Source organism: Ambystoma mexicanum, chromosome 4q (genome assembly GCF_040938575.1).
Source record: "Ambystoma mexicanum isolate Mex_15411 chromosome 4q, UKY_AmexF1_1, whole genome shotgun sequence".
NCBI classification, from domain to species: Eukaryota; Metazoa; Chordata; class Amphibia; order Caudata; family Ambystomatidae; genus Ambystoma; species Ambystoma mexicanum.
In genome coordinates, this window is record NC_090928.1 from 334394017 (window position 1) to 334411551 (window position 17535).

General features: G+C 43.2%; 1 protein-coding gene across 1 annotated transcript in view; it reads right to left on the reverse strand.

Moving 5' to 3' along the window:
- Positions 1–16872, reverse strand: part of RIOX1 (ribosomal oxygenase 1) — a 603487-nt gene extending 586615 nt beyond the window's left edge. The window contains exon 1 of the mRNA XM_069607921.1: positions 16705–16872. Within this exon, the coding sequence (XP_069464022.1) occupies positions 16705–16788 (84 nt within the window). The 5' untranslated portion in view covers positions 16789–16872. The remainder of the gene's footprint in view (positions 1–16704) is intronic.
- Between the last annotated feature and the right edge of the window lie 663 nt (positions 16873–17535).

Consider the following 17535-nt stretch of genomic DNA (forward strand, 5'->3'; position numbering starts at 1 on the left):
GGAGGATCACCTGAGTGGAGGGTCCTTGGGGACTGGCAGGGGTGGGGGAAATGGGTCACAGAACACCCATGGGCGAGACCCAGTATTCCCTAAGTCATGAGGCCGACCTTCCCCATCTTCCCTCTAGTTTTATGGGTTATTGCCAACCCTGTAGCATCTCCCCTCCTTCACTCTTGCAAAGTGCAGAGGTCAGAAACAAAGTACAGTAATATCACCTTCCTATCAAGAAACATATTCCAATGCTAGGGCGAGAACAATACAACAGGAAATAATATATACTCCCTATCACAGAAACCATTTGGGGCGGGGGAAGAAAGGAGAACTGTTAGGCAAGTTTGAATGCAGTACCCTTTGGGTGCACTACAACAACCCTGACCTCCTGGCAATAGGAACCCAACTTTTGGTATAAGTCTGTACTACACAGGTTGGTAGTGTGATTGAGCAGCCAGCCTTATCTGAAGAGGGGTCAATGTGAGCTGTAGGGGAGTTACACAGAGATTCACAGCGACAAGTATTCAAATGAACACTTACACACAAGATTTCTTGATTAAACAATAACAGTCATTTTCAAGCAAGTCTTCTTCACGAGGGGAAATATAATAGTAACACACAAATACACTCCAAAATACAACCTCTTAATATTTCTAAATCAATAAATACCCTTTGGGATGGCACACAGACACTTCCTACACCCTCAGGGGACTTCAGTAACTAGGACACTGAACATTAATATATCACTGTTTGCATTTAGTCAAAGAGAAAGGCTATTAGGACGGACCAAAAGATCTCACAAATATTCTAAAAGCAGGTAAGTACTTTAGAAAAAAAAATGCAAAGGTAGTTAACCCCTTCCTGGAAGGAAGACCAAACACAATGTCAAAGGAAAGAAGAGTCATTCAGGGAGCTAGGCTAGGCCAAAGTCAATTGGGCAAAGTCTAGCTGAACTGAAACACTTCTCAGGGGTAGGTAAAAGTCTTGCACAATGTTTTAAAAGTCTTTGTAGAAAAGAAGAAATCAAAGTAGGGCCACAAGCTGTTTGGGCTTGTGAAGTAAAGAAGCTGTTAGCAACTCTACACAGCAACCCAAACAGGTTTCAGCAGAAAACCAGTGAGGTTACACGACTGTACAGTACCTTTGGTTAGAAGAAAAAGGGCTTTGGCTGGCTTCTGTTCCTGTGCAGCTCTGCAGATCCTGTGTTCCTGGGCCTCAGTCGTGTGGACAAGAAGGAGGACGTCTGCAGGACCCCTGCACTGCAACGGGACGGTCGACGACAGAAAAGGACCCACTTCTATTCAGTGTCACTTCGCGGTTTCAGCTCTTCGCGTCTAAGCAAATAGCACCACTGTGGACTCTTGGCTGTTCTTTCCTTGCATCTGGGGTCCAGCACTCTGTTGAGGTGGCTCTGGATCGGTCGGTCCTGCTTCCAGGGAGTCCGGAGGATCTTCCTGGAGCTCTTGGCCAACTTAAAAGCAACGCGCACAATCTAGTGTTCGTCTCCCTGGCTATTCGGTTCTAGCTGCAACTGCAGTGGAAGTTCAACCAGCTCCGAGAGGATGTCCTTACACAGCTTCTCTAGTCTAAATGAATTTGGACAGCACAGCAGCAGAGCTTCACCAGGCCAACCCACGGTACAGGAGTTGCAGCAGGCGTCCTCTTCTAGTTCTTCTTCGGATTCCTTCGTCCAGTGGTTAACTCTGCCTTTCAAGCCAAAAAGCCTAACATTTTATGCAGGTTTCTCCCATTCATTCCAGACCAGCTGTCAGTCACCCAGCAGGGTGGCGGTCCTTGCGGACAGCCAGCCGGCCAATCGCCTAAGAGTGCATTCCTGTCTCCTAGGAGACTAAGCCCAGGGAGTTTCAGGCACCTCCCTAGCTTCCAGCCCCCGCCGGACACCCTGGAGCAAGAAGCAGGCTTTACTGATGAATCCCGCCAAAATTAACGAGGTGACCAAACCTGGTTTGGCGTGCAGAGTAAATCTCATGAAGGACCTTTCCACAAAGAAATGGCGAAAAAAGAAGACCGGGCCATTTTGACAAAAATGGCACCCTTGAGTGCTTCACTGCCGCTGTGAATGCAGCCTGCGGTAAAGGCACACCACCGTAGTAAAAAGTAAACCACTGCCACCAGCCATTCATCGAGGAAAGGGTAACATAAAATTGTTACATGAGAAGCGAGACAAAGGGGATACTACGTAACCCATCCAGCACCCTATTGTAAAATAGTATGTGCTGGGTCTAGAAAGTTACAATGCAAGTAAAGTCAATTTCACTTTACTGCTCCTGGAAACAGTAGTTTATCCAAGAGAAGGGATTTAAACCTTGGGTAAATCTGGAAGACTTCCCTGTGTCACTGCACTGGAGGTGCTGTGTGACACAATGTAAAAGATGATGCGTATGAAGTTTGTTAGACTCCACAACCAAAAGAAACACAGAGAAAACACATAGAATTAAACGTACAAAGGCCCAAAGTTCATCAAAATAGCTGGGGGTCTCTAAGGTGGGAAGAATTCAGCACTAAACTGAAAATTCTCCCTAACAAGATCAATCACGAGGACATACACTTCCTACTGTAAACCTCAATCCACCGGTCCTCCCTTTCCTAACAATGCCTTACCCTCCCTTCCCTTAGCCATCACAGACTATTTCCGCTCATGTCCTATCCTACCCCATGAGTCCCCACAAAGTACTGAAGAGGAAGAAGCCTCAAGAGGAATGCCCACTTCTCATAGAGAACACCAATGTAGGACTTGGATGAAGAAGAGGGATTTGGAGGAATACAGCAATGAAGGTCAGGCATGTCCCATTCATTGTGTTAACTATGGCCAGGCAAAAGAGGGCAATGATTCACACCTGAAACCCCTTGACAGGATTCAGGTGTATAAAAGGTGGAGTTCACATCAGAAGGAAGTTTGTCAGGAGAGAGCAGCAGGAAGTCCAGTCCAGCCTGTGATGAGCCTGTGGAGAGCGGAGCGCTGATATGCTGAAAAGTTGCAGAGTAAAACAGTTTTCCGAAGCATGGCGAGAGAGCCGTGTCTCCATGGAGCTTATGAGGTCGGAAGAAGAGAACCGTGTGGCGGGTCGGTCCCTTCATTGTGGCAGAGCAGTGCTAGTTCTCCTGGGCAAGGAAGCCGACCCAGGAATGTCTGAGGGGCAGGAGGTGAGACCCTGACCTCAGGTGTAAGAAGCCGTGTGAGCGGATAAGCCGTGAAATCCAGTAGCGCAACCAGTGAGTCAAGTAAATGCAAGAAACCCGGTACGCAAGCAAATGAAAGTTGCTGATGAAAGCTGTTGAAATACATTGCATCGGAGTGGTCGTGTGCAGCCAGCACATTGTCGAATGTCTCCAATCTAGAGACAATGAGAGACTTAGCGAATGTGATGCCAGCAATGGACCGTCTGGAAACTAGCTAACAGAGTAGTCATGTATAAGGAAATCATATGCGTATGAAGGTCTCTGAAAAATAGAATTTGAATTCAAAGTATTACAAGTAAGAACTCGATAAAGAGATGTTAGAAAACAGCAGAAGGGGGACCAGTGAAGTGTGAGCAAAGGCTCAATCTGAAAAATCTATTAAAAACGGAGAAAGAGGCTACTAGTGGAAGCCAACAAAATACAATATATGAAAAGAGGTGACAAAACAAGTCACCTACCAGTGAATATTTGGACAAAAAGCTTTCGCAAGAAATAAGGCAAATAAGAAACCAAGTAAGAACCCAATGAAGCAACCAATTAAGAAACTACACGGGCAACTGATTGCGCGGCCTGTAGTTGGTGGACCGTGCAGCCTGTCAACTGCGCCAAGACCAGGGAGCCCCAACCAACCCGTTACAATTATTAAAGGAAGTCATGAACGCTGCACTTTAAGAAAAAAGTGCTTTTGAGCTTGGGGAAGGGAACCCAGAGCTATTGCTGAGTATTGTGAACCAACTGACTTGTGAGCAAGTGCATTAAGCTTGAGGAAGGGAACACTGAGCTCTCATGGAACTTTGTGAAATTAACAGAACATTGTACGTCAAGAACAAGTGTGTTTTGGACTTGAGGAAGCGAATCCCACGAATAGGCAAATTAGCTATAAAAAAAAAGCAAATACTGGAACTGTATCCTGAACTTGGGGAATGGAGCCAGAGGTAGCTGCATATTTGTTTTTGGACACTGTTTAGTTAACTAAGAACATCCCCACACTGTGTTTAGTATTATACGTGAGGGCAAGCATAGGTTTTGACAAAGACAGCTTTTTTGGTTTGGACTTCCAGACACAGACTTTCCTTAGTTTATTTAGGTAGGGAAAACCCCACCTTAGTTATAGGGCAAGATAGGTATTAAACCAACCCAAAACCTTCAATAAAGGTTTTAAGAAACAGTTACTCTTGTTGTCTGCGTCATCTCTTGATAGCATCCCTCTCTCGCAGCACCATGAAGTCTATGGAATAGAAAGTCCTGCCCAGTTAATTCTTGTGGACCCTTCAAATGGCTTTTTTCTAAAAAAAGGTTATCTGTAAACTGGAGTATGTACAATCCCTGATGGGGTTGGAATAGAGCTGAATGTTGACCCAGTCATCTGTAGAGATTTTGGTCCAATCAGAACAGCCCTCCTACTGGCCTTGCGGAAGCATCAGAGTCTTTTTAGCTGCAATATCTGTCTTCTAGTTTAGGAGGTATCACTGGACAGAAAGACCGTCTTGATTTATATGACCTGTTACTGGGGTGGAAAGGTTTAAACTCTCAACTTTGTTTCATAGCTTCCGGCATGCTCGTTGGCCTTGAATACTCGGTGAACCTGGTCCTCCGAGGTATCCACGAAAACCATTGGGCCCTCGAAAGGGATCCTCATGGGCATAGCTTTTTGATCAGAGTCGGCGTGCCAAACCTTAGTGTGTACAAGTTGTCATCCTGCAATGAAGGCCCCCAGGGTCATCACAGACGTCTTGACCCAGTCATATGTGAGATTTGGGATACATTCGATCTGAGTCCTGATGTACTGGAGTGAGATCAGTAACATCATGTAAGGCCTTAGACAGTATTGTAACCCCCGATTCTCCCTGGAATGTCTCTGCTGTGCACAATGAGCATGTCTCTGTCCGAATGGCCACGTATGCTACTCCATAAACTTTATTCAGAGGACCATCCACCTGATCTGTAGTATCCCTGATGGTTTCTTCTGGGGTCATGGAAGACCTGCCAACCATTCTACGCAGAATTGATTCCACCTGGAGGGTTTGCAAAATAGACCTGTCCTGCCCTACCAGAAGATATAGCGTGCCCGTGCATTTAGAAAGCCACCTTCTATGGCCCTCTCCAATCTTTCAGAATCTCACCCTTCACCTGTGGCAAAATTGGGTAGCCGAGAATTTAAGGTGCACTTGAACTGGGGCAGAGGAGCTTTCGTTCTGTCAGCAGGAGAGGAAGGGACAGGGGTTTAGGATATGATCCCATATAATTTGCCACCTGAATGATGACAGAGACCAGAGCTTCCTTAACTAAATATTTCCATTTTTGCTTGCTCTCTAAAGACGACTCCTGGGAAGAATCAAAAGGAAGGAGCAGGAGGAACTGGGGGATGATGAAGAAGAGGGAGATCTCTTGCTCCTTTTCTTCTTAATCCCCCCCTGCTTTATTGCTTTCCTGAAAACTGAATTTCTTTTCAGAAAGACTCACTGTTAGGACAGTTTTTCAAACGTCCTACCAGACTTCATAAAAACCATATCTGAAGCAGTACATAAGCTCCACTCTTATTATAAGGCTGTACCACCTGAGAATGTTTTGGTAGCATTGACAGAGCAGCCAGGCTTATTTTAGGGGGGAGAGAGGGCTGTAGCTTGGTAGAAAGAAATAGTACCATACATATGGTCCAAAGAAACACTGACACACTATGTATTGTAAAAATAAAGGGTTTAAATACAAGTAGACCAAGATAGTTCTTGTGGAAGTAAGTACTAGAACATCATATAAACACAATCATAAAAACCAACTCAATACCTATAGTATGCAAACCAAGGTATAACCTTATTTAGAGGAGCAAGAAGCAAGCCAAGGTGAGTCAAACCTAAAGTTATACATTCAGGATAGTAATATACTGTTCTTGGGGAATAAGACCAGCTTAGATATACTTTTAGAATACAGTGCGTATTTCAAGGAGAGTTGACCCTCTCAGTCATGCATTGACACTCAGTTATGAAATCAGATAATAAATCAACCCAGCTATAAGTATACTCCTTGCAATTCTACTTTTACAACACAGTTCGGAGCTAGTAAAACAACTCATACTTTCTGGTGGGGCATTAAGCGATTCAATGACAAGCATGAACACACAGTAACTATTTTAGAATGCACTAAGCAAACCAGGGAAAGCAAAACCCTATTACACTTTAAGAAGAAGACAGTGTTATTCAAGGTAAGTAATTGACCCCAAGACTATTTTGGAAATGCTCCAAAAAGTATCAGAAGTGGCACAACCCAGTGTTACAAGTTGATAAGAGCGGCAGCTAATCAAGGTAAGTAACCATATACTTTTAAGAGGGGCTTCAAGCAAAGACAAGAATTTACCTCAACTGTTTTAGGTCAGTACAAAGCAGATCAGGGGGGAGCAAACCCCAATTACACTTCAAGAAGAACACAATGTTATTCAAGGTACGAAAACCCGTTTATTGAGCGTTTACACTCATTCAGTTAAGAATACTAAAAAAGTACCAACACTTACTTTTTAGAAGGGGGGAAAACACCAAAGTTACACTTTTTAGAGGGGCAAAATGCAACTCAAAAGGTAAACATAAACTAAATGACACTTTGTAACTTCTTCTTTCAAAGAGATAGTTACCGCACTAATTCTTTCAGCAAGTAAGTACTTCTACTCTTGTTCTACTTTTCAAGACAGAAGCCTTTTCTAATCCAGTCCTTCCCTAGTCTATGGCATGAATTCTCTCAGAGGCAGAAGAGGGACCCTAGTGGTCTAGGTACTAGCTGTAGGCAGGTTGTGATAGGTTTCAGTTGCAGGAAATGATATGATAGTTTATTTGTATAGCGCCTATACACATGTTTCAAAGTGCTTAAAGGCCGGGGGGGACAAGGGAAAATACAATAACATTCTTGCAAGGCCTTGAGACATTAAGAATGGGAAATTAACTATCGTACTAGGCCCAACGACATTTCAGACAGTGCAAGAGCTTTGAACAATGATTAAAAGGAAGGGCGGAAAGGGGGTGGGGGTGGTGGAGGGGAGATGAAACAGACAAAATCGTACTAGGCCTGATGACATTTCTGATAGTGCAAGGGTACTGACAATAGGTGAGGGAAGGGAGGGAGAGGAACAGACCATGACTATTGTACTAGGCGTGACAAAGTGTCTGAATGGGATGGGGGGGGGGGAGAAAAGTTCCATAGGAGATCTTCTTAAACAAGTAAGTATTCATTTTCAGAGATAGTTAATGTGATCAGGGACTTCAAAGAAGGCTTCCTGTATGTGTTCCAGCATTAGGCCTGGGCAAGTGGTATGGGCAAACTCCTAAACACACAAATCACTCACTCAGCCTCACAGGATGCACACCAGACTTAAGGTAATTATTACCCATGCCCACACAGTACCTTAGAAGAAAGGAACATCTCCAGAGTGAATGCCTTCAGGATGCAGCAGCACAGGAACCTGTCCCTGGATTCATGGTCTGGAGACTAAAGAACTGGACGGGAACTTGCAGCAGCAGTCATCAAAGGAGGCTTCCAGCAAAGGATACTTCACGGATGCTCGTGGATCTGTGGATTTGATGCCTTTTTAAAGCAGCCAGATGAAGATTAAATATCACCGGTCAGATTCTCGCCACTCACGTCCTGCATTTTGGTGAGGGGACCTCAGGGATTCAAATTGAGGTATTGGCGGTTTTCAGCCCAGCAAGGTCGCAACACATCATGGGGTGGCTCAAAATGCAGGTCTTCTTGAGACTAGTGTATCGCAGTAACCTCTGGGTTGGAGTGATCACATTCGGGACCCCCAGGTCGATTGGAAGGAAGAGTTGCATCAGGCTACGGTTACACAGCAGGCTCGCTGGAAATCGCTACAGACATCTTTTCTTCATCTTCCTCATCAGTTTGTACTTCCTTGGTCGACTTGTCAGCAGCTTCCAGGTTCGGAGTATCAGGAACTACAGCAAAACTTCTGCAATCTCTCCCTGCAGTTTACAGAAAGGGGCGATCTGGCTGTCCAATCAGGACAGCCAGCCCCCCACTGGGAGTTGGTACCTTCCGGGAAAGGTGAAAGACAAAGGGCTGCAGAGTTTTGGACTCCTCCCTTGTTTCTTGCCTTCTCAGACACTCTGGATCATAGGCGGAGAATACAAAGAATTCCTGTCGAAGTCAAAACTTGCACTGAGGTCGTTCCCACCTAGAATGGCAGGGGAAGATCTCAGAAACAAGCACACAAGAGATTTTTTGAGGCTGATTTAACAGTGTGCGAGTAATGATGATTAAAGTCATAAAAGTAGTTCTGCTGCCACCAGCCATTCAAGCAAACTTGCAACTGTAACAAAAATTTTACAGGTAAGGCGGGGTGTGCTGGTTCACGCATACACAATGTAAAGTGGATGAAAAGCCAGTAGTTCACCCAAGTACATGAAAGAAATTAACAGGGGACCCCAAAAGGCCACTCAGCACAAGCCCAAAAGTTGTAGTAAAATAGAACTTCAACCCTACACTACGGAGAGACAAAAATAAAAGGAATAAAAGAATAGGCGAGGGGAAAAAGATTCCTCTTCACCTGGAGACAAGGTAATATAGTAACCAAGTCCAAGCAAAAAGTTCTGGGGTTGACACAGGTCAGGAAGACATTATCACAAATATGAAAATCTTATCTAACACTCATTCCTCTCAAGTCTTTTTCTGTTTCTCTCAGGGGACATGGAGGACGGGGATGCTCTTTCCTCTGAATGCTTCCTCTTGGCAACATGCATCCCCAGCCTGACCTCTCTCATACATGGCGTTTTCACAATTGCCCTGCACCAGAACTTGCATAAAATAATCTAGGGCCCGCAAATCTACTCGGTCAGCCTGCCCAACATGGGCGACACTACTCCAGTGATGTGTGTGTCTTATTTTCACAGTTTACACCAGAGGAGAGATTATACTTCTTCAAAAGGAAGGATATTAATGTTCTGATCCTTATATTGACCATAATGGCTTTCCTCACCAATAGGTTGGTTACCTCTAGGAAAGGCGTTTGAGTCTTACAACAAGCCATTCGATATTCTGGTATCTCATCCTTCAGAGACGGGGAGTATTGTGTCTCTCCAAGCGCAACCCTCCTGCTCCCTTGCTGGCCTTCTCCTCCCAGGTGATCCACCCAGGTAATACCACCCCCAGGGTTAGGATCAGGAAGCATACGTCTTCCCTTCGCCACCTGTGAAAAGACTTTAGGCAGGGATTTTGTGAGGATTCATCACAAGCGTCACAATATTGCGCTCTCTCGCAGGTGCTGGATTGCTTGTTTATTTGTATAGACTGCTTGGGACATTACACCCATTGCCGAGCTGCCACAATCCTCAGCTCAGAAGTAATCTAGGTTTGACTTATGCAATTGAGACTGCTGCAGACAAGTGTCTACCAGGTATGGGCTGGGGTTTGTTGCGAGGGGCAATCCCAAACTAACAATTGTCATTTAAACGCACTTTACGTTTTGGCTATTAAGTGGCGTTGAACCGCCCCTTGTAAGCCAAATGTATTGCATTAGAGTACAAATAGGGAGAAATGGCACAAAGCGTGTAGGTGTGGTTATTTATCCACCTATTGACTGCCCATGTCCATGCTAATCCTCTGGCCATTGACACCCAGTCTCAACCCTCCCCCCAAAATCACATCCTTCTGGGATCTCTTTGAGATAGCCTATCAAGTCTTAGCAACAAACTTTGTGCTCAAAGTGCCTGCCAATGTTTTATCAAAGCAGACTTCTGAGAGTTCATGACTTAATTTGAGCTGTAAACACACTAATGGTGTAATAAAAAAATGTAAAAATAAGTCAGGTCCGGTAAAGAAATTAAATTATCAAGAACACAAATGCACATGTGACTCACCATACGGTTTTATGAGCAGTTAATGAAAGATTTAAAAATAATAAACATGGCAAATTCAAAGGGAAACATGTACGTCCAAAACAAATAGTAAGGATACACGTTCCCAATATTAAGCACAGTTGTGACACATAAGTAAACACAGATAAAATTGGCTGATGATTGTTTTTTGTATAACAAAAAATAAAAAAAAGTACAATCATTTTTTGGGTTGCGTATTCACACGATAGAAGGCTTTAGAAGAACCATATGCATTTTGGGTAAAAACCCTTCATCAGAGGTGAGCGTAAACAAAACATAATTAGCAATACTGCAGGGGCACACAGTTAATTCTTAATCAAGCACAACAGTTTGTACAGCAAGGCAGCAGTACCTTATTCTGATATAAAGATTCCAATGACACAAAACAATTAAAGTCCAATAGAGCACACAAAGATTTCTAGCATGTCAGTCAAATTAAAACCCTTACAGTAACAATCCGTCTTCCGAAGAAATGAAAGAAAACATCCACAATCACTAGTGTATCCAAAGTAACACTGCTACCAAAGAAACATGCTAACCAACAACAACTTACAAATACCCGAATACTATGAGATAATGGTTTATTTGTATAGCACCTATACACACGTGTTTCAAAGCGCTTCAAGGCACGGGAGGGAGCAAGGGAAAATACAATAACAAGGCCTTGAGACATTATGAATGGGTAATTTACTATCATATAAGGCCTAAAGAAGACATTTCTGATAGTGCAGGGGCATTGACAATGATGGTAGGAAGGTGGAGGGGGGGGGGGGGTTGAGGGGTGGGAGACGGGAGAGGAACAAGCCAAGACCATCGTACTAGGCCTGACGACATTTATGATAGTGCAAGGGGAATGACAATAGGTGGGGGAAGTGAGGGAGCGAGAGAGGGCAAGGAGAGGAACAAACAGTGACTATCGTACTAGCCCTGATGAAATTTCTGATAGTGCAATGACATTGGCAATAGGAGAGGAAAAAGGGGCGGGGGGGGGGGGAGAAGGGAGAGGAGCAAACAGTGACAATCTTACTAGGCCTTGCAGAAATTCTGATAGTGTAAGTGCATAGATTATGGTGAGGGAAGCAGGAGAGGAGAGAAGATAAAGGCAAGGGAGAGGAAGAAAAGAGAGAACCAGTGAGTAAGGTGAACAGATGCAAGCCAACGAAATTCAGTGTAAGGGGCAAAAAACAAACAGGTTGAATGAACACCGCCCTGATACAAAAGTAAAAACTGAACACATTATGATGCAAGAGTCCAGCATGTGCATGCCATGAAGCCGTTGATGGGCATAGCATCATTCAGGACCCCTATGATTATGGAGATATCAGGAGTACTCAAGAACCCGGGAAACATCCTGCTCGTCACTAAAAGAAATAAAACACTTCAATGTCACACCGTTTACTAAAAAGAGACCCAGAATGTCATACCCCTAAAAGTTCCCAAACTCACCAGAAGTATGAAGACCTCCACCAACACACTATCGAGGCATGCAGCAGTCAAACACAAGCAGTGGGCTGTGGCAGAGCCGCTTTACAAGGAAGCGACATGGTCCCGTACCGTTATATCTGTTAATAGCAGATCGATATCTAGTATGTTAAGTATCAAGAAGGCGATGGAAATCTTGGTCGCCATCTTGAGTAGGTGTAAACAACAGCAAGTGAAGGTATACAAAAGGTCCTACACACAAACACAGAGTGAGTGCAAAGTACATTGAAGTCAACAAGAATTAGGTTGATGCTAGTCACCATCTTAAATAAAATAGCCAATAAAAGCCAATCATTAACAGTTCAGATAAAGTACAATATACAGCGACATTCAAAAAAATCATCTACGTGAATACCCAGTGAGTGTATAGTACATTAGAATCAAGATAACGTTGGCATATATTTTATTTGTATTGATTCACAATGGAACCTTTACAAAACATACACATATTACAATATAATTACAAAACGGACTCACACATAAGACCTTTGCCCAATTCTATCCAATTTCATTATCATTTTCATGGTCTCTTGTAATCCTACATTTCTATAAAAACATACCATAGAATAAACTCAAACATATGCTAAAATACTCTCTAAAAGCTACAATTTTATAATCGTTGGGTTTTTAAGTCCCTCCCAAGACTCACTTTCGTGGCTAACTGATAGACATAAATAAAACCAACTTTTGACAATACATTTCTAAACCCGCAATAAATACCTAAAAATGTTCTAATATCAGCAAATTCCTTTGTCTCCTAAAACGTTTTCTTTTTATTGGACATGCATCTCCTAGCCTCGTTTTCTTATTGCTTTATTAAATGTTCAAGGATCACTTCCCAGACATGGTACAGCACCATGTGCACAGTTTCAAGGTCAGTATTAAACAAAAAACCCAAAAGTCAACACTCTTAATTGACTCGTAGCTTCCCACAAACTATCCCAGCTTTGTCATATAAGTAGATCCCTTCTTAGGACACAACGTTAATACGCGTTTAGGTGTTTCGATGCCTTCTTTTATCTTACAAATACGACATATTATCTGGTCAAATGGGAGCTTTGTGTGGGCCCCTCGTAGAGCCAGCAGTGCCAATTGATTTGTACGCAGTTTTAACACAAAGAAGGACTAGGGTGTTTCAGAAGATACTGTTGCGTTTTAAGATAATAGCGGCCAATGCCCGCAACAAATTTGAAGTTGTATAGAGATTGCAAATGTGTAAAGTTGTTTAACCAATCCCACTGCTCTAGCTTGTTTTTGTATACGTCCTTCCACACCTCAAACTTGGTGCCACGCTCAAAGAAGGGGGTCCACTCGATATTGAAAAAACAATTCTCGTTCAATTTGACATATTTATTATGACTGCCAGTTAAATACATCGAACCGATGAGCTGCAACAATTGGCGAGCCACTAGATTTAATATATAGCGTGCCGCTTCTTATATTTACTTGGCTTAGAAGGGAGACCAATCCCAATTCTAGTTGCAAGTATGACATTGGCGTGGTAGGTGGCAGATTTAGCAGCTTCCTCCAAAATTGTCCTTCCACCTCATTCAGCCATGTCAAATCACTCATGGCAAGTGCTTCGAGTCCATACAAAATGGCAGGGGAGAAACTGCTTATACAACTTTAAAATCCCTTCTAGTGAGTATCCAGCGGTTTGTTTTTACAGTCCACGATAGCTTCATAGTCAGCGTCAGCTCTCACCTCTTCTCCCAGGTATTGGTAACTGTCGACATACTCAACGTGCTATCTGCAAACAAACCCTGGCTATGGAGATATTGTGAAGAAAAAGTATGAGTAAAGGAATAATAAGAAAAACAGATGAAATGCAACATTATGGATTTTATAGAAGACAATTCAGGTCAAAGTCCAGATTCACGCCACGAGGGCTAACGGACAAAGTCTCAATCAAGAAGATATCCCGTTGATGTAATGAACGGGTCACATCACCTCCTCTCTTAAGCAAAACTACTTGCTCCAGTATCACAAATGGAAGTTGATCAACCGTATGTCCCCGCTCCGATCTGTGACTTATGTTCAGTCCAACAATATTTCACTTTACGGGTAGTCCACAGGGACATTTTAAATTGTAGATCACATTCATTGAATCAGGTTGCATGGTCACGTAAAGGGATTTCTCTCCCAGTGGAAGGATGTTCAATCCTGGAACCCGTCATAATGTTGTTACAGTGTTGTTGACAGAACCTGGAGGGTACCGGTGAGCGGGGGGAGGGGGTCACACCATATGCAAGTAATGAAACAAGGAAAAAGGAAGTGGTGGTAATGCACCTGCTCTCAAACTAGAGAAATCAACTTCACTCAGCCTAGCACTTACCTGTAGTGACCCACCGTTAGTCCAGCCCATCAGTCAGGCCACCCCCTAGTCCTATAGAGCGAGATCCAATTGTAAGTGCCGTTTGGTTATTTACCCACCAACTGACTGCCCATGGCCATGCTAATCCATCTGGTCATTGCCACCAACTCCCCTCCCCCACCCAAAACACATCCTCCTGGGATCGATTTGAGATAGCGTTATCAAGTCTTACTATCAAACGCTGTTCTCGAAGTGCCCGCCAGTGTTTTATCAAAGCAGACTTCTCAGAGTGAAAGACTTAACTGGAGCTGGAAACGCACTACTTGTGTAATAAAAATGTCCACCAGGTCTTCCTTCAGCCACTTCTACTTATAAGCACTATGGGTGGGTGTTCTTCAATAAAATCCTGTTAAAAACCGGCATTGGCAAAACCAATGGTTTTGGCTTGTGAATAAGTGTTATGCATTTGCCAAGCACTGTTTTTATATGCCCAGGTACTCACACCATTTTGCAGCTTCTACCATCAATGGTCAGTTATTACCACTACAGCAGTGCCTGGCAAATGCCTTTCCCATGCCTACACAAAAGTACAAAATGTTGGCATTGTTTTCATTGTGATTTTGTCAGTCATGACAAGACATAAAATAAGCTGCGTTACCTAGAAATTTGCTATGCAATCATTTAGGTTTGCTAATTAAACTGTAACACAACTAGCGTTCAGTGAAAGCACAGCTCGCCCTGCATTCTTTTTGTACTCCGGGACCTCGACCCTCTTTTCTCTGTTCACTTCATGTTCAAAAGGGGCTAATGAAGAGAGAATGCAGCAGTAATCATCTCCTTCACGCTTAAAAACGTCAAAAGCCTGCGTGTGAGTGTAAGTTCTTTTTCAAATAACTACAAACCAAAATTAAGTGGACTGATACTTTTATTAAGCTAACTAAATCCTGTTTGGCACAGACCAATATGTGTTAACTGTATTTATTTTTTAAAGACAGACCAGTAACTCCATTCCTTGAAAAAAAAAAAAGTATTGCTACTGTAAACCACTCCATTTTTTCCATCTTTTCAGTAAAGTTAAGGTTTGTGTATTTACATCTAGTGTCAACTAGATTTCACTTTTGAAAATGTATATAAACAAATGGCCAAATGCATTTGATGGCAAACCAAGTTCTGTGAGTTGCTCGTAGCATTTATCTGCACAACTGGTGTTCAACCCATGAGCTGATCCCAAACTCCTTGTCATCCTATATTTGCAACCTGTTGCTTTATACTAGCTACCCTGAAAGCGAGATGGCAACAAACTACAATAGTTTACCTAGTTTGCCCAGTACTTCGTCTGCTATGCCATCCACTCTGCTTAGTCTCTTCCTTTCTCTCAACGTACATAATGATCACACAAGGCTAAGTAGATATTTACAAATGGTGATCAATAGTTCCATACAGTCTGTACATATACAAATCTGCAGCAATACCATACACTGTTGTCCTCCAGAGTTTTTGATTGCATTATATATTAGCACCAGCGAGAGAGATCTGGCCAATCAGGAGGCTGGGAACACCAGCAGAATTTGCAAGTAGCCACACTCATTTCATACCGGCCAGCTTTTCCCTGCCCAGCTTTCACCCTGTCCCAGAAGGCGGTGCCCCAGGCCGAGTCTCCACCGGAGTGCCACACCTCGAACACCCGGTCTCCTGCAGGTCCTGGAAATAGTAATTTCCAATCACGGACATTTGTGTAGTTCCTTTTAAAGGGAGCCATGAATTGCACAAAACCTGGTTCCCTTAAAAACCCCGAAGTATCAGCCCACCAGATGGCGGCTCAGAATAATAATAGCGATAAATACTGCTTTCAGGGGTGCTCAGGGATGGAATGCTGAGCTTGAACTTAGATAGCTCGGGCTTGAGGGCTATTAACGGCCACTCTGTCCCCAAAAATGATAAACATTAAATTGAAAACAGTGGATATCAATGACAGACAAGGGCCATCTTGTCCACCTAAAGTTGACAAGTATCCTGCATGCTGCAACACCATACTATGTACTTAGTCTCAGGGTATGACTTTTCTTTACCATTGTGAACTTTTTGATTTATGAAACTTCTGAACTTACCTGTATGCAGACCGACTGAACCCGGCTGTACAGAGCCATGCTTTGAAATCTGATTTCAGATCTAATTTATCATATCCATTTGTGTCAATTCATGCATCTAACCTTTACATTGTATAATCCTCTCACTAATGCCTTACTTAAGCAGCACACAAAGTGGTTGTATTGTTGGTTGTATGTGACTTGAAGGGTGAGGTGGGAGAGCATGGGGTCGGTGGGAAGCAGAGGACAACGGGAAGAGGGTGTGACATGCAGAACATAGTTCCACTACTTTTTTATTTTATTATTTTTTTAAATCACTTCTACCCCTGCATAAAAGAAAAGCAAAAGCAACTACCAGGTTGCAAAGAATAAAACCAGTAGTAGGAAAACTACTCCCGCATGAAATGGGACACGTTGAGCGTGATGTAAAAGCATTTCATCCTCAGGGATCCACCCCAGTCTTCGCTTCTCTAAGTGACTTGCACATGTCGATATAACAATAACAAATATACATTAACCTTTATTGGGTCACTGCGCGCTGTTTTGATCTATTGACTAATGTTGTGACAGCCAGATGCGATGATCACGCTCACTCGGAGTCTTAGCTTATATGACAACACAACAGCCTGGGAACACTTCATGCCTACTTTTGCTGTCACTTTGAGGAACGTGCGTGGACTATATGGGTTCGGAGAGAACAGTTCTCTATCCCTTCACATTGGACATTTACAGTAGTGAATGGCTAAACACTGACCTTGTGTTTAAGGGGGTGCTTGCCCGATTGCTCCCGGGACTGCTGCTGATGAATAGCGAAAGCGGAGACACGTGGACCCACCATTGCACAGGGAGGCAGCAACTCCCCGATTACTTACTACCGACAAACAAGCTCAACCGAGTGTGGAAAAAGACCCGAGACCAAACTGTCCCACAAAACAACTGGGACAACTTGTACACGCGAGAATTGGGATACACAGCACACATATTCCGATGAATACCTAACAGTAATTGCAATGTCAATTTAAATATAAACATGTGGTTTACAGGTATCAGGTACCGAGCTGCGCAGTAACATTTGTGTGTCAATGTGAGCACGCGAAGGCTATATTTCTCCCATAAATGCAGTCAGCACGGCAGCCATGTTGGTATGTTTGAAGTTGCTGTTTTTAAAGAGCGTACACAGCATCACAACGCATTGTGTTGAAAATAATCCGGGCTGTTCGATACGTGATCGTTCTCATCCTAAACGAATGAGCTAAAACCCCAATTAAAAGATAAATTCATATCTTAATTATGTTAGCTAGAATAATTAGACAAAACGGTTTAACATCCAATAGACTATTGGCAATGGGAACAAAAACGTCCTCAATAAAATAGAGAAGGCAAACTAGTCCTGTTTTTCCCTCTTGATTCTGGGACTTGCAGTTTTTGCTCAGTTTTCCATTTGAAATGTAATGAAACTACAAGTCCTAGAATTCCAAGCAAGAATATGACTGGATTGCCTTCTCATGCGAGGCCATGAGAAATGTGAGAGCTCTGTCCCATTCATGTATGCAACAGCCGAAGTATTGTCTGCATACATGCCAAA